Genomic DNA, 22810 nt, shown 5'->3' on the forward strand with positions numbered 1-22810 from the left:
ACTTAAAAAGTTCCACAGGTTGATGCAGAATTCTCATAGACTAAATTTTGCTTAATCTTGCCACATGGTACAGATTATCTAAATGGGGACAATTTAAGCTAAATTGAGTCGTCTCTTCACTCTACTGCTAATATTGCTTCAGAAGTACTTTCAACCTATATCTTAGCTTTCACTTCTCTTTTCTCTGAATTCTTCCTATTTCCGTGTTTCAGTCATACGTTTTTTTCCCCTATATATATATATAACTTTCTTTTTTATCCATAGAACTATTTTCCGTATATCTGAGTCTCCAGTTTGTATTCCTTTAAATTCTTATGGAGGTCCCATTTGGTTTTTAATGCTTTTTATTGCTAATAAATTACTGATGGTTTGTCTAAGATTATTAAGGAAAATAATTATAAAATTAGAAATAAAGGATGCCATTACTGGTTTAAAGTGATTTTTTTTTGGCTAAAACTGAAAACTGCCATGGGTCATATTTTCTACATTGTTTCATCTAAAAGTTGAACATGCGTGTATATAAAAAATAGATAATAATTTCATGACTTAAAAATAGATAACATGTCCTCACTTCTATGATAATATGTTATCTATGCACCTTAGTAAAGTCATAAGAATCTATTTGATGTATATGGAAATAGTATAAAATTTATACCAAAATTTAAAAAAATATTCTGCAAATAAGTATGTACTTTGAGAAAGTATTGAATCGCACAGATGTATTTCCTATTGCGTTTCTTGTGTTCAATGCGTTTTTCAGTGGACATTTCTCAGTAGGACAGAGACTAACGCCCAAAAGTAATTCTCACCTTATAACAATTCCTTGCTAGTTTTTAGAAAGCATCTTCACTTAAAACTCAAGCTTTTGGTATTATTGCTGAAAATAACACAGTAATCTCTTATAAAACAGTCTAACCTAACATATATCTATATGTTCCATGACATGAATCACAAGAACATGTCTTAGAATATGTACGATAAAATTGGATAGAATGGAAACTTTGATACAAAAGCTACCTCTGTACACACACATACACACACACACACACACACACACACGTGGACATGCACCTGTACAAGGGTTGCCTTATTTGGCCTAAGCAAAGGATCATTTCGAATCAATTTATCCAGTTATTCAGTCAGTATTGCTACCTATATATAGTTTATTTTTCTTTTACATAAGTTTTCTTTCTGTTCATATTATTAGCAAAACTACTGAAATTACCCACCTATAACATGTGCTAATATAATGTCCATTACTTTTAGTCTTTACATTCAGATAATTTTATGATTGGATCTCCTTAGAATACACAATAGAATTCAATAACACATACACAAAACTTTACAGAACATAGAGCATTTTACTTTGTTAAGACAATGTTAAATGTATACACAGGGAAGTAGCAGATAATAATGTTAAGTTAAAGCCAGATTATGGAGAGATATGTACTTAGATATTTATTAGGTAGATTATAGAAGTTCATCAAAGTTTATTTGGACTAGGAAATGTGTTTGGAACTCCACTCTCGGTTGAATCACTAAACATTATTATTTATATTATTTTTCAGTTGAAACCTTTGTTTTTCTGGGTTTTTAATTAATTATACTTTCAAACTTAATTAGAAAGTCTACAATGCACTTACAAGATGAACACAAATGCTTCTACCATGTTTTAGTATAGCGGTTTTCCATCTTCAATTGAGTAACAAAGACCTTTCTAACCTGTGATACATTTTTGCCATTTGCCAAGTATATCTATTTAGTTTGATTTGTTTTTCACAATTAATGCTGACTGGTGGCTGGCTTGTTTTCTATTCCAGGTTGTGGAGACGAATTTGGTTGCTTTTGACTGTCACTGGATCATTATAAATGAGGTAAAGCCAACTAAACCTTACTGTCAACTCTGGGTCCTGTTTTCATATGTATAGTCACAGCATTTCCTATGCCTTGAATTTCTAACAGCAAACATAACACAAAGTATACTTTCAGCTTACTGAATGGATCTGTTAAGTAAAAATAGAATAAGGAGTTTTTGAAAATTATAAAGGGCTTTGTATGAACAAAATAAATGGAGAACGTCTTCCCCACTGAATATGTTTCAGTCTTTTCCGTTGGCACACACTGCCTACATCAGGAGATCATCTTTATAAAAAGTACAGTTCTTCTTTGTAAGCAAAGTGAATTCCTCCCAGTGGAGGGCTTGTGTTCCATTTGTGTTTTACTGTTGTTTCTAGAACTTTTGTACCCCACCGCCTTACAAGTGGATTAAATAGTTCAGCACATGAATATGAATAAACAAGAGCAGATTGTTTTTCTTTTCATAAAGAAATATAACTGTTTTACAATTCACCAACTTGTCAAATTCCTTGTGAAAGTTTTTTTTTTTGTTTTTTTGTTTTTTTTTCTGTAAGGACAGTGCATAAGATTAAAAGTACAGTATTGCAACATGAGAGCTTAGTGAAATAAGTTGTTCCATTAGCACCTGCCAGTCAGAGTTGGAAAGGGCGATGAGCAGATCAGTCTGGGACAAATAATGGATCAACAAGATCTAGTATTCAACATATCTATTACTTATGAATAAAAATAATGTGCTATTTATCAACAGATACCAAATATTGAATTATAGAATAATAAGTTTTGTCTCAGGAACAAAGTAGCATTTTGGGCAGGAATTCTGGTTTTGCAGTCAGCAAGATAGGTTCAATCCTGGCTATGAGATTGGTTAGCTGTGTTACTATGGATATATAATATAATCATCCTGTGCCTCAGATTTTATTTTGTTTGCACGGTATGTATAATAACATTTACTTTACAAGTTCATAATGAAAAGTAAGTGAAATATTATCTAATGCTCTTAACACGGTGCCTGACAAATGACACTCAATAAACGGTACTGCAATAATGATCAGAGCACATTAAAGTTCACAGATCACTTTCTCACATATTATTTTGTTGAATACTAAATAGTATTATGAAGTGTTGAGGGAATGGGGTCCACAGAGGGTATATGACTTGCCTCCTCTCCTTACACAGAAAAATAAAAATGTTTCTTAGTTTCAAGTTGTTTCTCCTACACCACACTTCATTGATGGAATTTTAGCTCCCTTGATGATTCTTTTTAGTTCAGTTTAAAGTCACTGGAAACATCTTACAAGTCTGTTTTCAGTCTGACAAACTTTAGGTCTACATGATTTGTCAGTGTATTTCTTATGTCAAATTAAGCTGTGTTTTTCTGAGATCCTGACAGATAATGTGTATATGTGAGATCTACTTTTCAATGAAGTTTTTAAGTCAATCTAAAATGACTAAACATCAGGACAGAGTAAAGGGAAAAGGGAAACTTAACAAACCTTCTAATAACTTTTCAAATTAGGTAATTTCATCTCTAATTTTCTGCAAAGAGTCTGAGGTTCAAATAAATTAAGCAGTTTGTAAAATATTACACAACTATGAAGAGGTGATAATGGGATTTAAAACAAGTCTTTTCTAATCTAAAGCTTTGGTTGTTGTTGCTTTGTTTTCTTTTTTGTTAATTTTCCTTATAGGTTATAGTTTTGAAATTTCTGCTATCTGAATTTCAATCTTATAGGAGCTATTATTCTATTACCTTTTGTCTTTAGCTTATTATTTTCTAGATTACTATTTTTTGAAATAGAGAATCTTCCTAATTCCTTGTTTTTATCTCACACCCACCTTCTGATGGGGAAGAGACCACACAGATTTTCTGATATAAAACAAACTGGAGCCATTTTACTTGTTTACGTCAATATTGATGACTAGGGGGAAAAAGTGACTTCTTGCCTCCTTAGAGACATGGATTAATGAAACCAATTAATACTTATAGTTGATAAATGGAAATGCCCATTCCTTTCTATTCTTTGGTAAGATTGCAGAAGGGACCCCTGAATTAATTTTCTTTTTCCATATTCACCTTAACTTCTAAAGCTATACGTGAATGTTAGAAGTGTGAACCGAGGTAGAGAGAGCTTCCCAGAACACCAGTGTCCGTCTGTCTACTGCTTATTTGTCAGTTTGTGCTGTGCAAGAAATCGCTCCTTCATATCATAAAGAGGAAGTGTTACAGAGTAGCATGTATTTCATTGATGATGTATATCATGGAAAGAATAATAGCTTCTCTTTTACTATATCTTTCATAAACATTACAACTCATTTTGTTGAACTTCTCATTAAATTTTATTTCATAAAATATTAGGAGGGCAAATGATGTCTTTAAGTGAGTATTCCATAATATGGGCCACTATATTGCAAGAAAAATAAAAACATCCACAAAACAAAGCAATCTAACTGGCAAATAACTCAGAAATGTTAGAATTATAGAACATAGTATAGAAAACCTCAATTCTTTTCTCCTCCTTCACGCTTTAGTTTCCTACCGTAAACGGTCATAACTATAACTTCACCTTTACCATTACTGAACCCCTTATCTCTTTTTTACCCATAGCCCTCCTTGCTAGTCCTTGAGCAAAGCTGTAATTTTAGGTGGGGCAGGTCAATACCACTTAGCCTTTGAAAAATCGTACGTTCACATCCCACACCGTTTATATTGGTTATTATTATTTTTTTCTAAACTGGGTTAAAACTCAGAGATCAAGCATATTTTCTGTATTTTCATCGCTAAGAAAAACCATCTGTCCATGTATCTGTGGTTAGCACTCTTGCTTCTACATGATTCTATTCAGCCACCTCATTCTCTCTGAAATATGCCTCAAGAAACTTGAGTCTTGCTACCTTTATTTCATTTACAGGCCTGTTTATAATGGATGAATCACAATTTACCTGAGTTTCCGTAAAATAAGAAACATGGATTTCTCGAATTTGCTAGGAAGATAATAAACTCTAAAAGGAGCAATGACAACAACAAAACCCAACAACATGCACATGCCCATTTTGATTGAACATGGAAATCGTGAATCTCACTAGTTTGGTTTGTGTAGCTACTATTTTGTTGCTAATTTTAAAATGGGTTGCAAACATTTATTTAATCTTACTGCACCAGTAGTTTCTCAGAGAGAAACTATAAATCAAAGTTGGCATTGTGCATCATCATACAAATTGATGTCAAAACTTGAGAACAATATATTTTTTTTGCTTACATTGTGTGCTATAATAATGAGAGGCTATGCTAGTTCATATGGTATAATCAATCATATGTTAGTAGTTGGTAATGGTATTTATCTTTTCCCTGCAATCAGTCGATCCAGCACAGAACAGCCTTTCCATATAAGTACTGTCATCCCTTCAGGGTCCTGAAGGAGATGGTCTAGCACTTTATTTAAGTTTTACAGAAGTTAGAAATTCAGGTAGGAAGATATATACACTGTTTAGAGCAGCCAGAAACATAATGCTATAGTCACCCTTCTATTCCCTGATGATACCGAACCTGACCTTTGGCATCCTGAATTCTTATTTAAATAGTTTAAGCTACTATTCTCTGCTAATGACTGCTTAGTTCTGCAGTTAAGGAGAAGGGGGTTGTTGTTGAGATTTGAAAAGCCAATATGTATAATGAATATATATATATATATTTTTTAGTTTAGTGATTAATTGAACTGCCCACTACTAATCTGTCAAGCAGAAAGCTGCCATTCTGCTCCCCTTCCTGCTGCTATAGTCTACAGTTGGTTTTGTTCCATATTTCATAATATATGTGTAATTATTTCATGTTAATATTAAACTTTATGGAAGCATTAAAGGATCATCTTTGCTAAAGCATGAAGAATGTAAACATATCAGCAATGCAGCAACAGCAATAAGCATACTCTTTTCAAATTATACCACATAGTACACTTAATATCATTACTAAAATCTGCTTTATTTAGAATGGGTAAAGTTATTAAAGCACCGCAAAGTCTATACTCAAAGTTTCAGGTATCTATCTTTAGAAGACGTTTTGGTGAAATCTTGCCATTCATTCAGTTTTTCATTTATCAACCTTTAATGAATACCCACTGTGAGCCAAGAACTTTGTTCAATGTTAAGAGATAAAAGAATGGGAAAAGGAGGAAGGGGTCCCTTCTCTGAAATAGTTTATATAATATAGATTGGCAACCAACCTAATAGATTTTGAGAGTCTTTCCTTCTCTAGAATTCTATTAACTTACGCCTAAAGCTGATACCCTACAAGGATTCAGGAGCAATCCAATTCTCCTAAAAGATTTGTTCTGGGAAGTGGCTGTTTCTGGCGGAGTTGTATCCCTATCAGATATTTTCGCTTTCCTCTTCCTTGGCTCTTACAGTTCAGAGTTTGCCCTACATTAAACTGTCACAGTAAAGTGATAAAAATCTTTCCTCGGATATATTCATTTGATTCTTAATAATTTTTGATTATCCATGTAAATTATTTTGGGGGTAAAAGACAGTATGCCTTGCTCTTAATGAAAAAAAATTGAGAAAAATTAGGTATACTAAAACATATTTGTTCATTTTTCATTGCAATATTCTTATTTCATAAATGTACTCATTCAAATCAAGAATACAAAAAGGACAAATAATTTTATAATTTACCTTCTTTAAATTCTTTCAAACTCAGGAAATTTCTGTCTCTTTCTAAAGAGTAGCATATTTGGGTAGTACAGGGGGCTTGGTAGAGTATGTACTGAACTGGTTCTTCATATGATTATTTAAAAAACTCAGATATTTTAACATTTAAAAAATTCAGCACATTAGAATAATGTAGATTCCAAAAGATTATACAATAGTTTCATATTTTAATGAAAGCAGTTTATTTACAGATTTATTTTTCATTTAAAAGTATCTCTTGATAGATTAAATATTCACTTGGCTTCCGGTGTTTATATGACATTGCATCTGTCACTCTTGAAATGCACCTTTTGGAATGCAGAAGTAAAGTTCTTTAAATATAAAATAGCTGTCTGATCAAGTTTTCATATCACTATCAAACTAATTTTGAGATCAGGTGTCAAAACTAAAACTGCAAGTGAATTTTTTGAGACAGACTGTCTGTTAGCTTCATTCAGAATGGCAGATTCTTTCCTCCCAGAATATTACTTTCTTTTCCCTTCCCCAAATAATAATAGGCAAAATATATTCAATTCAAATTGACATTTTCTCAAATATAGCTTAGTCGCTAAGACACCTGTGAACTTCAACTTTTAGAACCTGTTAAAGGTAACCATCCTCTTTTGTGGGTTTAAAAATAGTCCTCTTAAAGACTGTGGCTCATGATAGATGAGTTTATCATTTCTTATAGAATCATCAGACTATTAAATGCTGGAATAATATATCTTTATAGTTTTAATTCCTATCACTTATGCATATTAATCTAAATAATTCCTGTAAGGAAAAATGGATTTCTTGTGTAATTACTTCAGAGAGTGTCTCTTTTGATGACATTTATAAATTCATACTATGAATAAAGGGTATTTTGAATGAAGAGCTTGGAATCTCCTTGGTTCCCTATTTATGAATGAGAATGACAGTATCTGAATCAGAATGTAGTTTTTAGCAGAAAATGAGATAACAGGTTAAGTACTTAGTATTTTGACCAAAATATAGCAGGGTCTTAATAAATGTAAGTTTTTATTCTAATGTGCTGATTTGTAGCTCACCATGGTTGGAGCATGTAGAAATGGTGCTGTTTGACAAAATGTTGATAAATCTTAGTATTGCTAAAGAAAAAATGACCATGTATATAACACAACTTAGTCAATATTATGCGAAGAGTGGTAGAATTTTTTCACTGCCTTTTTAAATGAAAATTCCCATCTGCACAATACGAAATTTTTAAAAATGTAAAGACATTGAATAGCAATAATAATTAATTTTGAAAGTTTTCTAGTTAAATTTCAGGCTTAAAATGAAGTTGACAGACACCGTTTAATTTTATTTTGTGAGTAGATGACAGAGACTTAAAAAGTGACCTGCTTTTTGCCAGACAGAAATTTTGGGGGCCAGTGAAATGACACGCACTAAAGAAAAAGATGGCATTTTAAACTGAGAAAAATAATTTTTTATGGTACATTAAGGATTAATCGACTGGAAATCCAGGATATTACACTGTATATAGCTGATGGCAGGTGTTATTTTATTTTTAGAGAAATCTATATTTCAGAAAGATCATAAATAAAAGATGAATTTTAAAGCTAATATATGCTATAAGAAAGAATAATATGTGATTAACGTAGTAAGGAAAGAAGAAAATTTACACTTGTAAATCATCTTTTTCTCTTTCATTATTCTGTAATAATTCTTTGAAACAAAACTGAGAAGTGCTCATTGTATTCCAAAATGTATCATGTGTCAAATTTTTTACTTCAGATGCCATAAGAATCTGTTGAAACCAATAATATGTTAATTACAAAGGCTTCATTGATTTAAAAGGTTCCAAATGGACACCATGGAGCACAAACTACCTAAGTAAAGACTACATTAAAGCTAAAATTTATTCTGATCAGTCCTATTCTAATTCCAATTAGAATAATGTTCAGTTAGAACAGATGTATGTTATGAAAATATTATGTTATTTTTATTACTTTTACATCCATGATTGAGTCAAATCTTAAAATTTAAGTGTGGAATTGGGAGGTGGCAGGGAGAAAGAAGTAGAAAATGCTTTTCTTTGAGTTCGGCACATGCTTATATACAAACTAGCATTAATATGGATAAACATCACTGGAGTTCACACTGCATTAATCAACAGAATTTTTCATCTTTATGTTAAGAACACAATTACATACTAACTTATCCATTCAGCTGTTAGTGAACACTCTGTTTTATCCTTTATTTATTCTTTACCAAGAGAAATGTATGAGTTAACACCAGTAGTTCTAAGACATAATTGGGAAAAAGTCTTAAAAAATAATATCTCCTCATTCTCTCTCTACTTGTCTTATTTAAGAACCTCATTTTTCATTGCTAAGAACAATATATATTATTCTTAACATTATAACTATCTTCCTAGGTAGTCAAAGTACCTTGAAATCCATTAATGAATAATTAAGTGTAATAGCAAGTTATTTGCGACGTTTTCCCATGTTTAGACAACACATATTTTTCTGAAGTGTTCAACATATTATAAACTTATTATTAATAAAATGTGTTTAAGTCGTTTGCTCCATTTGAAATTATTTAGGTATTAATAAATTATATACATAAATGCATATAATTTAAAGCACAGACAGCAACTACATATGAGTCGATTATTTTAATGAACATGTGTTGTTGCTTTCATTTGGATGTGGGCTAAGCATTATGCAAAGTATTACTAAGTGTTACAGTAATGGAATCTCTTAGCATTTCCAGATAACAACTCATTAATAGTTTTGTGTTTCTGTTACTGTATTAAAGCATTTCTAATTCTTCCATTTCTTATCTTATAGGAAATAAATGATGTGGACGTACAGGAACTTGTAAGAAGGTCAATTGGAAGGTTAACCATCATTCGTCAGACATTTCCAGTCCCCCAGAATATAAGTCAGCGATGTTTCCGTGGCAACCATCGAATATCTTCAACGTTGTGTGATCCAAAGGATCCATTTGCTCAGAATATGGAGGTATATTCTAAGTCCCTGGATATTCCTTCAAGGATGTTTTGTTGGGCAGTTGTAGAGAGAGCTTTTCCAGTGGCATTGCACTCAGAATTGTACACATTTCCATTTTCTGAACTATTCTCCTCTTCCAGCAATTTCATAAGTCTGATGGGGAGAGTGCTAAGAATCTGTCTTTGATCATTTTGACCTCATTACAGCAAAATATCTACTTGTTTAATAAAAATATAATAAGTAAACGTTTTTTATTTCTTTTCAGCAATTAAATCGATAGCATTTCTCATGGTGAATTTGTGATTGATACTCCTTAATGCCAAACTCCAAATTACTAAGCTAATAAATTTGCTTGCCTTTTCTGGCATAACAAGGATATAGACGTTTATTCTTTTTTAAAGATTAATTTCCGATTGGAAGAACTTCACCAAAAAAAATTTAGAAATCCAAAAAATGCTGTAGTGTTATAAAGTTATATCCAACTCAGAGGGGATATAGCTGAAACCTTTGCTATTCAGAATACAACAAAGAATTTGAAAGTAGATGAATACAATCTCTGAGCAGCAAAATAAAGAACCCCAAGTCCCTGAAGCTTACTCATAAGAATGCCCTTTTAATACTCACCTGGAGCCTATTTCTTTTTCTTAAGGAAAATCCTATCAGATTTTTTTGTTTTATTTCTCTTTGCACTGGAGTTCTCAATATGTCAGTCTGATGGAGGTTTAACAAAGGCAGGCACATCAACAAGAATGGGCTCCATAAGAAGCACTCGAGCTAGGCAAGAGACAGGAAAAGAGAAATCAAACAGATACACTAGGGCTTCCCTGGTGGCGCAGTGGTTGAGAGTCCGCCTGCTGATGCAGGGGACACGGGTTCGTGCCCCAGTCTGGGAAGATCAAACATGCTGCGGAGCGGCTGGGCCCGTGAGCCATGGCCGCTGAGCCTGCACGTCCGGAGCCTGTGCTCCACAATGGGAGAGGCCACGACAGTGAGAGGCCCGCGTACCGCAAAAAAAACCAACAACAACAAAAAAAACCAGATACACTAATTCAGATATCCTATCAGAGCAGGACTTTCCCTGTAAAACAACTCTATATCATAAAGCAGTTCCTAAGAGTACCACTGTAGAATATTGCTAGTATATTAGTTAATTTTTAAACAGTATCGCTGAGATATCAACAGAGGTTAAAGTCATGATCAATTTCATAGGTTAAAAAAATGATATATTCCTTCAAAATGTTTAATATCAAAAACATTTTAGTACTTAGAGATGTTTAGTTTGAAAAGCTTGGGAAAATAATCCCAGGAGAACTAGTTCATTCCCAATAATACTGGATAAATAAGTCGACTTGGCAAAACTACTTCTTTGTTTGAAAGTTAACTCCACAGCTTCCCTATTTTTAGTCAGCTTTGAATTTTTTTAGATAAATTACCATTTATCTAACCATTTCTTCATACTTATTACCATTGTAATGAGCCATGTGTATTTACCAGGCAGCTGGCTCTGGGATCATTGCCCATAGAACTTTCCTACTAAATTTTAAGCTCTTTTAGAATAGGTTCTCTCCAGAACCAGGCATCATAAAATCACATTAACTACTTGTCTATTTTTCTTTCTCCCATCATATCTACCATGGTGCTTTGCACCTTTGTAAATATTTGTGGATTTGAATGTAATTGATAAGAACGCAGGGGTCAAAGTAAGCTACTCAAGCCTAAACAAGGTTTAAGTTTCATACTTCCAGTGACCCATCTTTTCCTATTAATTGGTCATGAATATAATTCATGTGGAAATGATAGAATTTTAAATAGAGAAAAACACGAAAGAACTTTGATTTAGAAAATCGTGAGATATTAAAGGCTGTTCCTGTCAAAAGAGGTAGTAGGAAATGGACAGATTGGGAAAGCAGAAAGTCATTGTATAGTATTTTAAAGCACATTCACCTAACAGCACAATCCTTCTGATTCAATTAATGAATTCCTTGAAATCAGGGAACAAATATTTTATTTATCTTTATATTCCCAGACCTATCTGATGAATTAAGGATGTACTGGAAGCACCACTCCTCCTTCCCTATACCTTCATCATACTCCCCTCAAACCCACAGATAGAAGAAAACAGGATGATTACTTTTTCTTTGTGCATGTATTACATTTAGTGTCCCTAGTATATGTAATAGAATTAGACTGAATGTTTAATATATAAAAGGAAAACTGACAGAAACTTTTATATGTGAAGATTTATATAATGAAGTGTCTAAATGCAGGGCTCTTGAATTTAAAATGTCCCACTAAAAGCAGAGCATTTGATATAGAGGCTTGCCTTGGTGCATATTTTATCCCACTGAAGTTAAAGGAAACAACAAGAAAAGTACTTATTAAAAATTTGGACCCCCCCCCCCCCCGCGAGGTTCCCTAGGAAAAGCAGCCCTCTCAACTTGGAGTCCATAAAAACAGTGCAGATAAAAATGATCACAGACATATCTTATCAGCAGGGTACAGTTAAAAAACAAACTAAGAAAAAAGCTATGAAAATATGATTCAAGTCAGCTCTAAAAATAGAAACCTAGCTATAAAATCACAATAATCACTACAACAGAGGAGAAGAGGGTACAGTGAGCCCATGTAGAGATCTCCAGGCTGTTACATATTTCAGTATACGTAGAAAGGGGAGTAAGATTTACAAAGAACAAAAAACATGTTTCCTCAATCTTTAAATTAGTGCCAGAAAGACTAAAATCCAGGATTAGCTGAAGTTGCAAAATAAATGTTAAAGATACCTTTTAGCTAGAAACAGAGTTTTTAGCAATATATGAAGCAAGAAAGAAGTGAACCATTTACTGCTTGGTGAAACTAATGTTAGCTTGGCTGCCAATGGAGGGAAAATAGAAATATTCAAATCCTTTTGCTTCTGTTTTCTCCATCTAGGAAAACAGTGTCCTCAAATTGGAAAGATTAAAGTCATTAAAAGAAAAGTAAACCGCTGGTTTAGAAGGAGCAGGGGTTTGCAGATCGTTAGAGTATACCTTGCTCCTCTAAAATGAGGCCTGAGAAATAATTGCTCAGAGCAGTAAATAAACCAGTAGATATGATCACAATATTGCAACTTAGAAAAGTACTTGAGAAGAGAACCCAAGTACAAGACATTGGTAATTATCCCAATTTTCAAAAGGAAGGAAAATGATCTGACAACCAGAGTTTAATATACTAAAATTAATATTTGGATAAATTGTAGACTATATTATTAAATATATGGTTTGGGGAACTTCAAATAAGATAATAGGACTTCCTTAAGAGCAAGCACTGCCAGACTAAGTCCTACTTAATATTTTTTTTAGATTGGGAGAATGTCATAAATCTATTTATTGTACATTGATTTTAATGCAGTGTTTGACAAATTTCCTTATGAAATCCTTATGGGAAGACATTAAAAAGTCTAAATAAGTTGATGTCATTCAAACATTTTCACCAAAGCCTCCTAAGAAGAGAAGATGGTAAACACTCTGGCTTCAGATTTTTTTAAAAGTTCAAAATGTATTAAAGTTTCATTATTATCTTTAAAAGTTATAAAACATATGAGTTTCTTTGAAATTAAAAGTAATATTTCAAATAATTTATCAGTTAAATTACTTTGTTTTCTCTCCAAATTGATAAGCAAAATTGATAAGCATAGAACATGCCCCAGATGTATTCTGTAGCTTTGAGTATCTTTAATACCTACAACTTTTCACCAGAGCTTCTCTTACCCTCAATTTGAGAAATATGGAACTAGAGGAATATTCAAACCATGCTGATAAATATTCTACTCTTGAAGTGCAAGGAATTCTCTGTGGTCACCCAAAGAGTCTGTCCTTGGACCTAATATTTTCAAAATGTTTATAACTACACAAATGAAATGAATGAAGTATGCCTCTCAGATTTGTAAATGACATAAAGCTAGGAGAGAAAGCTTACATTGTGTTACATCATCAAGATTCAAGTTGTTAATATTCACTGAGTAATATGCCTAAAAATTGAAATATGACAGAGATAAAGTATAGGTTCAAAGTCGATTACAGACAGTCTAGATGGATGAGAACTGGTTTGACAGTTTAAGGCTGTTAAGACGAAGGCAAACTTGACTTGAGTATAGCAGAAGTCATATTTGCTCCAAGCCACTCTAATGTAATCTTGGTCTCTATGTCAGAAGCATTTTGCTAAGATCAAGAGAGACAGCGTCTTGTACTACTTTCTCCTAGTCAGCTCACATCTGCAATAATGTGTTAGTTCTGGGTACTAAACTTTCGACAGAAACACTGAAAAATAAGAGAAGGACAGAGGAAGAATGCGGAGATGATGAGCAGCCTAGAAGTAATACCAGATGATAAACAACTGAAGGAAAGAGGATGTTTCAGGGCAAGACAAAGGAGGTGTCAGATATCGAAAGGTTGGCATGTAGAGGAGGTTGGTGCCCATGGTCAGTGAAGTCAGAAAACAAGTGTAGTAACAGTAGGTAGAGAAAAATGATTGGTCGACTGGTGGGATACTGGAGTTTAAGATGTTAGAGGAGTTGTTCATTTGGGTCTAGTAAATAGTCATTTGTGTTGGTCATGGCCAGAGTAGAAGTGAAGGTCATCTGTGTAGAAATTGAAGTGACCTTTTTTAAATATAAGGAGGCAGTTTGGGATCACTGTGAGGGAGGAGTCGTGAATAAAGAGTGACCAAGAGGTTAGTAGGTGCTGGCAGAAAGGTGCTGTGACGTGTGGCATAGAAACGAACACGAACCTCAAAAGAGAATAGGTACTTGCCTGAGAAAGAAGTAAAAGAAGGGGTAATAGAAAACTCAGAGAATGTCATCACTCCCTTTTGATCCTGCAGTTTAGGTAGTGGGGAAATGAGGAGAGGTAGTCATTTGTTGAAAACACCTGTCACATACCGAGTACAAGGCACTCAGCTTTAAGCCTGTCATGGATGCTAAAGCGCGTGCTTTATGGTGTGCAAAGGAGACTGTGCCACAAGAAGTGTCAGGTTTGGATGGAAGCCAGGTTGGCAGGTCTCTCTTATCTTGACTTCTGTTAAACCTACCTGATGTTAAACTTGGCTTTCTTTGACTTCTTTTCCTTGACAACAGTGTATGAAAAACCAAATATATGCTAGGCTCTAGGCTAAGTCAAAAGGAAATAAAAAATAAGGGAAACAAAAGTAAAAAGGGGAAACAATATGAGCCCTTGTCCAGAAAGCACCCATATTCTAGTGTGAAAAGCAGAGTTTAAAAAATCTTAGCATTATGATATGCTTCGATAGGGGTATGCGCCAAGTGGTATGGGAGATAAAATGAGGACTGCCCACCTAGACTGGGAGTGGGGAGAATCCTGAGAAGTTGTCAGGATAGGATTCACCCAGCTTGTGACCCATGAATTGAATACGAGAGGAAGTTAACTAGATGGAGAAAGATAAAGAGACATCAAAGGACGCTCCCACAACTGTCTCATCTACACACTTAAAGAAATCAGTCAGAGGGTGAAACAAAATAAAGCTAGGTTGCTAAGAACAAGCGAGTTGGAGGCAGTGGTGCAGGAGAGGTCAGAAAAGGCCAGATTATTGCATATTATTGAGAAATCATCAAAAGATTTGCTCTGGATTTTTGGGTACAGCTCACTCATCCATCATGTTTCGTCTAGGTTTACCTTCGGGGTCTTCATAGTCTAATTCAGATGAAGTTTGATTCATCAGGTACTTTTAACATCAAGTCTCACTCTTCGTTCATTGCCAATCGCACCATCCCTCCTGGTCCCTCTAGTAATTACCTGGTGGCTGGGTAGCGGGGTAGGGGGTGGTGAGAATGAGAATATCCTATCCTAATATTTCCTTATAAAGAACAAACTGGAATTTCACTTAGTGCATAAGAGTGTTCAAAGTCTGTTTAAAGAAAGGTCTACAAGCACGAGTGGATTTACCTAGTTTTGAAAGAAAACTCAAAAGGCACTGTTAGGAACTGCTTATTAACAGTTGTTCCTAGTATCAAACTTTCAGCATCCTAATAGTTGAAGCTTAGTACCATGCTGTGTTGTGGACAGAAAATTTCATAAGATTCCTTCATGATTAATTATAAGGAAAGGGTAATCAAAGTACTGTCCCCTTTATTTGCAGGAAAAAAGTGTGATAACAAGATTTAAAAATCTGAGAAAATTGCTTAAAATGGATTTAATTTTTATAGCTGAGTTCTTATTTTTTAATTTTCTATTAGAGTTTTCCTTCAAAGAGGAAATAATATAACATTGTTATATTATTTAACCTCTGTTATTGACCTTGGATATCTCTTGGTGTCTGTATTTTTAAAATATTGTTTATAATTTATTTGAATAATAAACACCATCGGTAATTAACAATGAGGATACTGGTTCTGGCAAGACTTAAGTGTAAGAGTGCAATACAGCTTATCAAACGTGTATAATTCATTTTAAATCTGTATAGAGGGAAGATAACATGATTACATTAGAAGAAGAAAGAATTAATGTAAACACACATTCACAGTGAATAGCTTATGATATTTGTCATGTTAATTAATTGCAATGCACATTTATATTATTTTTATAGACCCTTGATCATTGTAATGTTTATGAATGGTGCTGTTTCCTCTCGCTTTTTTCATTACTTTATCTCCAGAGGCACAAATGTACAGGCAGATGTCTGCTTCCTTTTTTTTTTTGCACCTATGACACTCATCTTCTATGTAAGATCAAGTTGATATTTCTCCGTCTGAATAACCAGAATGCAAAAACTTGACATATTCAGAAAACGTATTGTTCAGTTTGCCCTTCCAGTCTTAAGCCCTTAGATCCTTACCTCCTCAGAAAGAAATAAGGACTACTGATTTTCTAAGGTCTGACACTAACAGCCTGGCTCTGTCGAAACTTCTCTTTTTTATCTTCTCTTTCTCAACTAAATAAGCTGAAAAAGCAATTGGGGCATACAATCAGACAAGACTTCATTCTCAATAACAAAATTGTCCAGGAAATGAAAAAAGAAACCTTCTGCTTAATAATAACCCAGTAAACCAACTATCTGTGAACGGAAGCAACTGAGCTGATGACTTTCTCCTTGTTCTTGATGGTTGGCATCAATGATTCTAATGATTACTGTCTAATGTCTTTTCAGATTTCAAACCTTTACATATATGACACGGTGCTTCTGCTTGCTAATGCTTTTCATAAGAAGCTGGAGGACCGAAAGTGGCACAGTATGGCTAGTTTGTCATGTATCAGAAAGAACTCCAAGCCCTGGCAGGGAGGGCGTTCCATGCTGGAGACCATCAAGAAGGTAATTTCTGACTAGCATTTCTTTTTTTTTTTATTTTTTATTTATTCATCCATTAGTTTTTTGTGTTGTTGTTGTTAATTTTATTTTTTTAATGAAGTATAGTTGATTACAGTATTGTGCCAGTCTCTGCTGTACAGCAAGGTGACTCTTATACACATATAGACATTCTTTTTTAATATTCTTTTCCATTATGGTTTATCACAGGATATTGAATATAGTTCCCTGTGCTAAACAATAGCATCTTACTGTTTACCCATCCTATATATAATAGTTTACATCTGCTAATCCCGAACTCCCAATCCATCCCTCTACCACACCCCCTCCCCCTTGGCAACCGCAAGTCTGACTAGCATTTCACTCTTCCTAATTTTTATGCAAGGAGGAACAAGAAGTCATTGTTTGATGAGATATCTTTTAGTAGGATTTTTTTTTCACTAATGTTGCTGCCTATTCAAAGCACAAAACACTGTAACAGGTAAATGAAATATTTAAAAAATCAAGGTCAGAAAATCATATACGTCTATGAAACAGGGAGCCCTTATTTATTTGTAAGGAAATTTTATGCAGGTAAAAAATTAGTTGTTGAAATATTTTAATGTACTTTCATTATATCATTAGGGTCAGAGATGCTCAAATTATTTTGGTACCTGTCACAAAATACAAAAAGTTATTTATTTATTTTTCTTTAAACTACACCATCCACTGAAAAAAATAAACACTAGACCTAGGTGTTTTTCAGTTAGATGATGCATGGTAAGACATTGGATATAATGATCTTTAATTTACCTGACAACAAAAATATTCATAAACAGTTAATCTTTTACAGCATTTGTGAACTATTTGGGGTACTTGATGGCATTCTTCTTCTTCACTTTCAATGTGGTATTTAGCCTGGCTGTGACCTGCTTTGGCTCAGCTACCTGCTCCATTCGCATAATGTTGTTTAGCTCCTCTCAAAGCTATAAGCATCCTGCAGTTTATTAGCCTCTTCGTCATGTCATCCTTGCTGGCATTTTCCATTTGTCTCGCACAGCTTCTTGGATTTAAAATGAAATGATTAATAAAACAAACAAATTTCTCCTGTACCCTTTACACAAAGGAGACAGCCGTTTGGAAGTTCATATTCTTCATTTTATGCATCCTTTTTCTTTCTGCATGTGTTTGCCTTTTTCTCCTGAAATAGTTAAGAGAAATAGCTAGTCAAATGAAATATGAAGTATTTAGAAATGCCAGAGAAAAATCTAAAAATTAACATTAAAAGGGAGCTAGATGTACAAAAACCAGGAAGTAGAGGGAAAAATGTTTCAAATAGAGAAAAGCCTGGATCTTCCTCTTGGTACTGTATCCTCTTTGCAGAAGAATCACTTTAATGAGAATTTAGGCTCTTATCAACAGAGGTGCTTGAGAATTAAATGTATTGAATATATTGGCAGAGGAGGATTTTTCAACTGAAAAATTAGTAAGTCAAATCTAAGCTCAAGGTGTTGCCAAAATCCCCCAGCTCTATCTATGTAGAGAGCTGGCAGGTATGAATCCAAGGGAGATTGTTGAACATGGTTCTGATCCTGCCAATTTATTAATTCATGGTGTGTCTAGGATGCAGGAACCTGAATATATTCATTCTTCGGAAGCTGCCTCACAAAGACAGAATAATTGTTTGGGAGGTTGCTTAGGAGATATTTATTTAGTGAAAGTATCAGTAGGAGGGAAAGAGAGACACTATAATATGTAGGTATTTCTTATGGAGCAATTCAATGTGTAAAATGTTGTTAAATTTATAATCAAAACAACGATTTCATATGATAATTATGAAATTTTATTTTGGGAGAATATTTGCATATCTCCTGTAAACTTTCAACCCGGTGGCACTTTTTAAAGGAATATATCCATTCTGTGTATCTAGAGACAATTTGAATGCTATGTTTGATTGCAAATGTTCTATTTCATTATTTTTTTCTCACATTTCAAATTGCCCTTAAAAACGGAGTTAAGTTTTTCCCATCATATTACTTTGCCTCCTCTCAGTGTCTTGGTTATCCCATTTGGATGTCCAGGCTGATGACACTTCACAAAACAAGAGAATTTGAGAAAAAGTGTGCTACTCACTCAGGGACTCCTGGGGAAAGCAGAGTGGGCCCATGCAGGCCCAGGCTGGCTTGAGCAAAGCACTGTGAATGGGCTGGGCATTTCAGTGGTTAGGGATGGGGCTAAGAAAAGTTCCCATTTATGTGGGCTGGAGATTTTTGAGGCTTAAATTTCCCAGGGGTGTTAAAGAAGGAGGTGCAGGATGGGCTTTCTTAATCAGCCTGTCCGTATGTGGAGCCAAATAAGAAAGGAAAAGCAAGGCTTAAAAAGAAGTCAGGGGCTTCCCTGATGGCGCAGTGGTTGAGAGTCCACCTGCCGATGCAGGGGACACGGGTTCGTGCCCCGGTCCGGGAAGATCCCACATGCCACGGAGCGGCTGGGCCCGTGAGCCATGGCCGCTGAGCCTGCGCGTCCGGAGCCTGCGCTCCGCAACGGCAGAGGCCACAGCAGTGAGAGGTCCGCGTACCGCAAAAAAAAAAAAAAGTCAGCAGCCAGACCTCACAAATGAGGTCAGGCTCTTTATTACAATGTGAATATTCTAGTGATAAAATTCTTAATTACATTCAAGTAACCACTGCGTGCCTATATTCTGAGCATGCTCTATACACTTTACAAAGCCTATGTACTAATGCAAGGAGTACAAAGAATTGATGTCCATGAATGGACATGGTATCTATCTATATAGTTATCTTTTTATAACCCTCAGAAAAGATTTAGAGTATTCTTCATACATGTTTTCATTGTATTTATTCCTGAAATTTTGTAGGGTTTTGAGTATGCGCATCTGTGCGTGTATACATGTGTTTGTGCACACTATCATGAATAGGATATGTTTCCACTATATTTTTGAACTAGTCATTGTAGGTACATGAGGAAGTTATTGGTGTTTGATACATTTTGTGACTGACCTGATCAACTTGTTACTAAACTCCAGATTCTTACTTCTTTCTTTGTAGTTTATTCCCATGTGTTTTTCAAGTAGATATTGATATCATCTTCAAAAAATTGTCATCACTTAATTGTAATACTTTATATCTTTTTAAACCTTTAAAAAATTTTCTTGGGGCATCTGGGAGCACAACCTGCCAGGTGCATCTGGAGCCCTGTGGGCTTTGGAGGTGGCCAACTTCCCCTGCTGCAAGTGAGAAAGCCAGGGCACCTCCATGTCAGAGACGATGAGGCCAGGATTCTACCTGTACGGGAAAGCTGCAGATGATGCTGACCGGGCCTGGAGCTGACCTGCAGAGCCCCGCTGCACCGGACACATTATTATCCAGCTCTCCTGTGATGCATTCTACAGTGATTCCTCTTGATTTTGTTGTCAGTTCACCACTGACATGTGGCACTCTCAGGTCTTGGATAGAGAGAACTCCAAGCAGTGCTGTTAGGGGCACACCCATGAGGCAGAGGCCTGACCTGGGTTCTGCACAAAACGTTCTGCAGGTGGATTTCCAGTATGGGCCAGTAATAGAAGATAGAGTGGCCAGTGAGCAGTTTCTAGGCCAAAAACTTCTGATTTGAGGAGCAGATGTAAATATGGAAACCTGCAAAACAAATTTGCAGAGATTTTATTGACTCTCTGGCTTAAAGAAGAAGAAAATACTGCCGTAGATATTGCTGAGCCTCCGTACATGCAGTTACTTGGAAAAACTAATATTATTGGGAAGCCATTTTTAAATGTAAACTGTGAACACATAAAATCATTTGACAAACATCTGAATAGACAGTTCATCTGCTTCCCACTGGAAGTTATCCTGACTTTTAATATGACTCTTGATGAGATCTTTGACAGTTACCTGACTCAATCTTAGAACATCAGATACGATAGGACCATTCAGTGTATTGGAGATGAAGAATATGAGAAACCTGAATCCAGAAGACGTCAGTCAGCTCATCACCATCAACGTGATGATGATCAGGGTGTCCCACCTGATTCCAGAGATGCGTGGGGCCTTCTTCCAGTGCCAGGTGTGCCCTCCTAGTGGAGATGGACCTTGTCAGAGTATGGGCATGCTGCCATACCGCCCACAGTGTGGTGCTGACCCAGGACTGCTTGTCACGTTCTCTGATAAACAGATGATCAAACTCCAAGAGTCTCCTGAAAATATGCCTGCAGGGCAGATGCCTCATGCTGTCGTCCTTTTACTCACAATGACATTGTTGACAAGATTCATCTTGGGGACAGAGTGAATATCACAGGCATTTATCCAGCTGTTCCTATTGAATCAGCCCAATGGTGAGTAATGTGAAGTCTGTCTACAGAACCCTCATTGATGTCATTCATTATCAGAAAATGGATGCAAAATGTCTGCACAAAGGAGATGAAGAAGTAAAACAAACTTTTTTTCAGAGAAGCATGTGGAATTACTTAAGAAACTTTCCAGAAAACCAGACATTTATGAGAGACTTGCTTCAGCCTCAGGTCCAAGCACTTAAGAACAGGAAGAATTCAAAAAGGGAAACTTGCTTCAGATTTTCTGGGGAACAGGGAAGGATTTTAGTCAAACAGGAAAAGGCAGATTTCATGCTGAGATCAACATCCTGCTGTGCAGTGACCCTGGGACCAGCAAGTCCCAGCTCCTGCAATGTGTATACAACCTGGTACCCTGGGACCAGTATGCACCTGGGAAGGGCTTCAGTGCAGTCAGCCTAACAGTATATGTGAAAGACCCCAAAAGGAGGCAGCTGGTCCTGCAGACTGGTGCCCTTATCCTTAGTGACAGTGGCATCTGCTGTATTGATACTTGAAAAGATGAATCAAAGTACAAGACCAGTGTTGCTTGAAGCCAGGGAACAGCTAACTCTCCTTACCACAATGGCTGGGGTTATTTGCAAGCTCAATGCGTGCACATGTGTCCTGACAGCAGCAAATTCTATTGAGTCTTAGTGTAACGCTAATAAATACCACCTTTGAAAATATCCAGCGACTTCACACCTTATTACCCAGGTTCGGTTCCACCTTCCTCATGCTCGACCTCAGGATGAAACCTGTGGCAGGCATCTGGCTCACCACCTCGTGGCTGTGTACCGCTCGAGCAGGGAGCATGTGAAAGAGGAGTTCATGGATACGGCAGTGCTAAAGGACCGCTGTCACAGCACTGGATGCCTAGGTTGAGTCAGGAAGCCAGCCAGGCTGTCAGCAAAGCTCAAGTAGAGGAGGAATGGTTTCTGCATACCCTCCAAAGCTGGAATCGTTAAAATGGCTTAGCAGAAGCCCATGCTAAAGTATGATATTCAAATAAAGTTGAAGCAAAGATACAGACCTCTATAGAGAGGCTGTAAGCAGTCTGCTACTAACCCCCAGACTGGCATTGTAGACATATCTATTCTTACTACAGGAATGAGTGCCATCTCTCCTAAATGGAAAGAAGAGTTAGCTGAAGCACTGAAAAAAACTTATTTTATCTAAGAGTAAGACATCAGCCCTAAAGCGCCCACAACTTTTTGAAGATGTTTGGGAACAATCTGACATAGCCATTACCAAAGATATATTTGACAAAGCACCATGTGCCTTGGCTGAAGATGACTTTTTGACAGTGATTGGAAAAACTGCTCGCTTGCTCTGAAGCTCTGAGTGTTCAGGTCCTCTGCACTTGGGCACTGACTTTGCTTCCATATATGTGTATGGCATATGGGCCAACAGAAAGAAATTCTTTCTCCTTTTTTTTAACATCTTTATTGGAGTATAATTACTGTAAAATGTTGTGTTAGTTTCTGCTGTAAAACAAAGTGAATCAGCTATATGTATACATACATCCCCATATCTCCTCCCTCTTGTGTCTCCCTTCCACCCTCACTATCCCACCCCTCTAGGTGGTCACAAAGCACCAGCTGATCTCCCTGAGCTACGCAGCTGCTTCCCACTAGCTATCTATTTTATATTTGGTAGTGTATATATGTAAGTG

General features: G+C 35.6%; 1 protein-coding gene and 1 pseudogene across 2 annotated transcripts in view; both read left to right on the plus strand.

The window, feature by feature from the left end:
* GRID2 (glutamate ionotropic receptor delta type subunit 2) overlaps nt 1-22810 on the plus strand; it is a 1342883-nt gene that overhangs the window by 799452 nt on the left and 520621 nt on the right. For both annotated transcript variants that reach the window (XM_060011605.1, XM_060011606.1), the window contains 3 exons: nt 1821-1874; nt 9360-9533; nt 16659-16820. In XM_060011605.1, coding sequence (XP_059867588.1) covers nt 1821-1874; nt 9360-9533; nt 16659-16820 — 390 coding nt within the window. The remainder of the gene's footprint in view (nt 1-1820; nt 1875-9359; nt 9534-16658; nt 16821-22810) is intronic.
* LOC132425258 (DNA replication licensing factor MCM4 pseudogene) lies at nt 18032-22471 on the plus strand (annotated as a pseudogene).

The sequence above is a fragment of the Delphinus delphis genome, chromosome 5 (assembly GCF_949987515.2).
Source record: "Delphinus delphis chromosome 5, mDelDel1.2, whole genome shotgun sequence".
Taxonomy (NCBI): domain Eukaryota; kingdom Metazoa; phylum Chordata; class Mammalia; order Artiodactyla; family Delphinidae; genus Delphinus; species Delphinus delphis.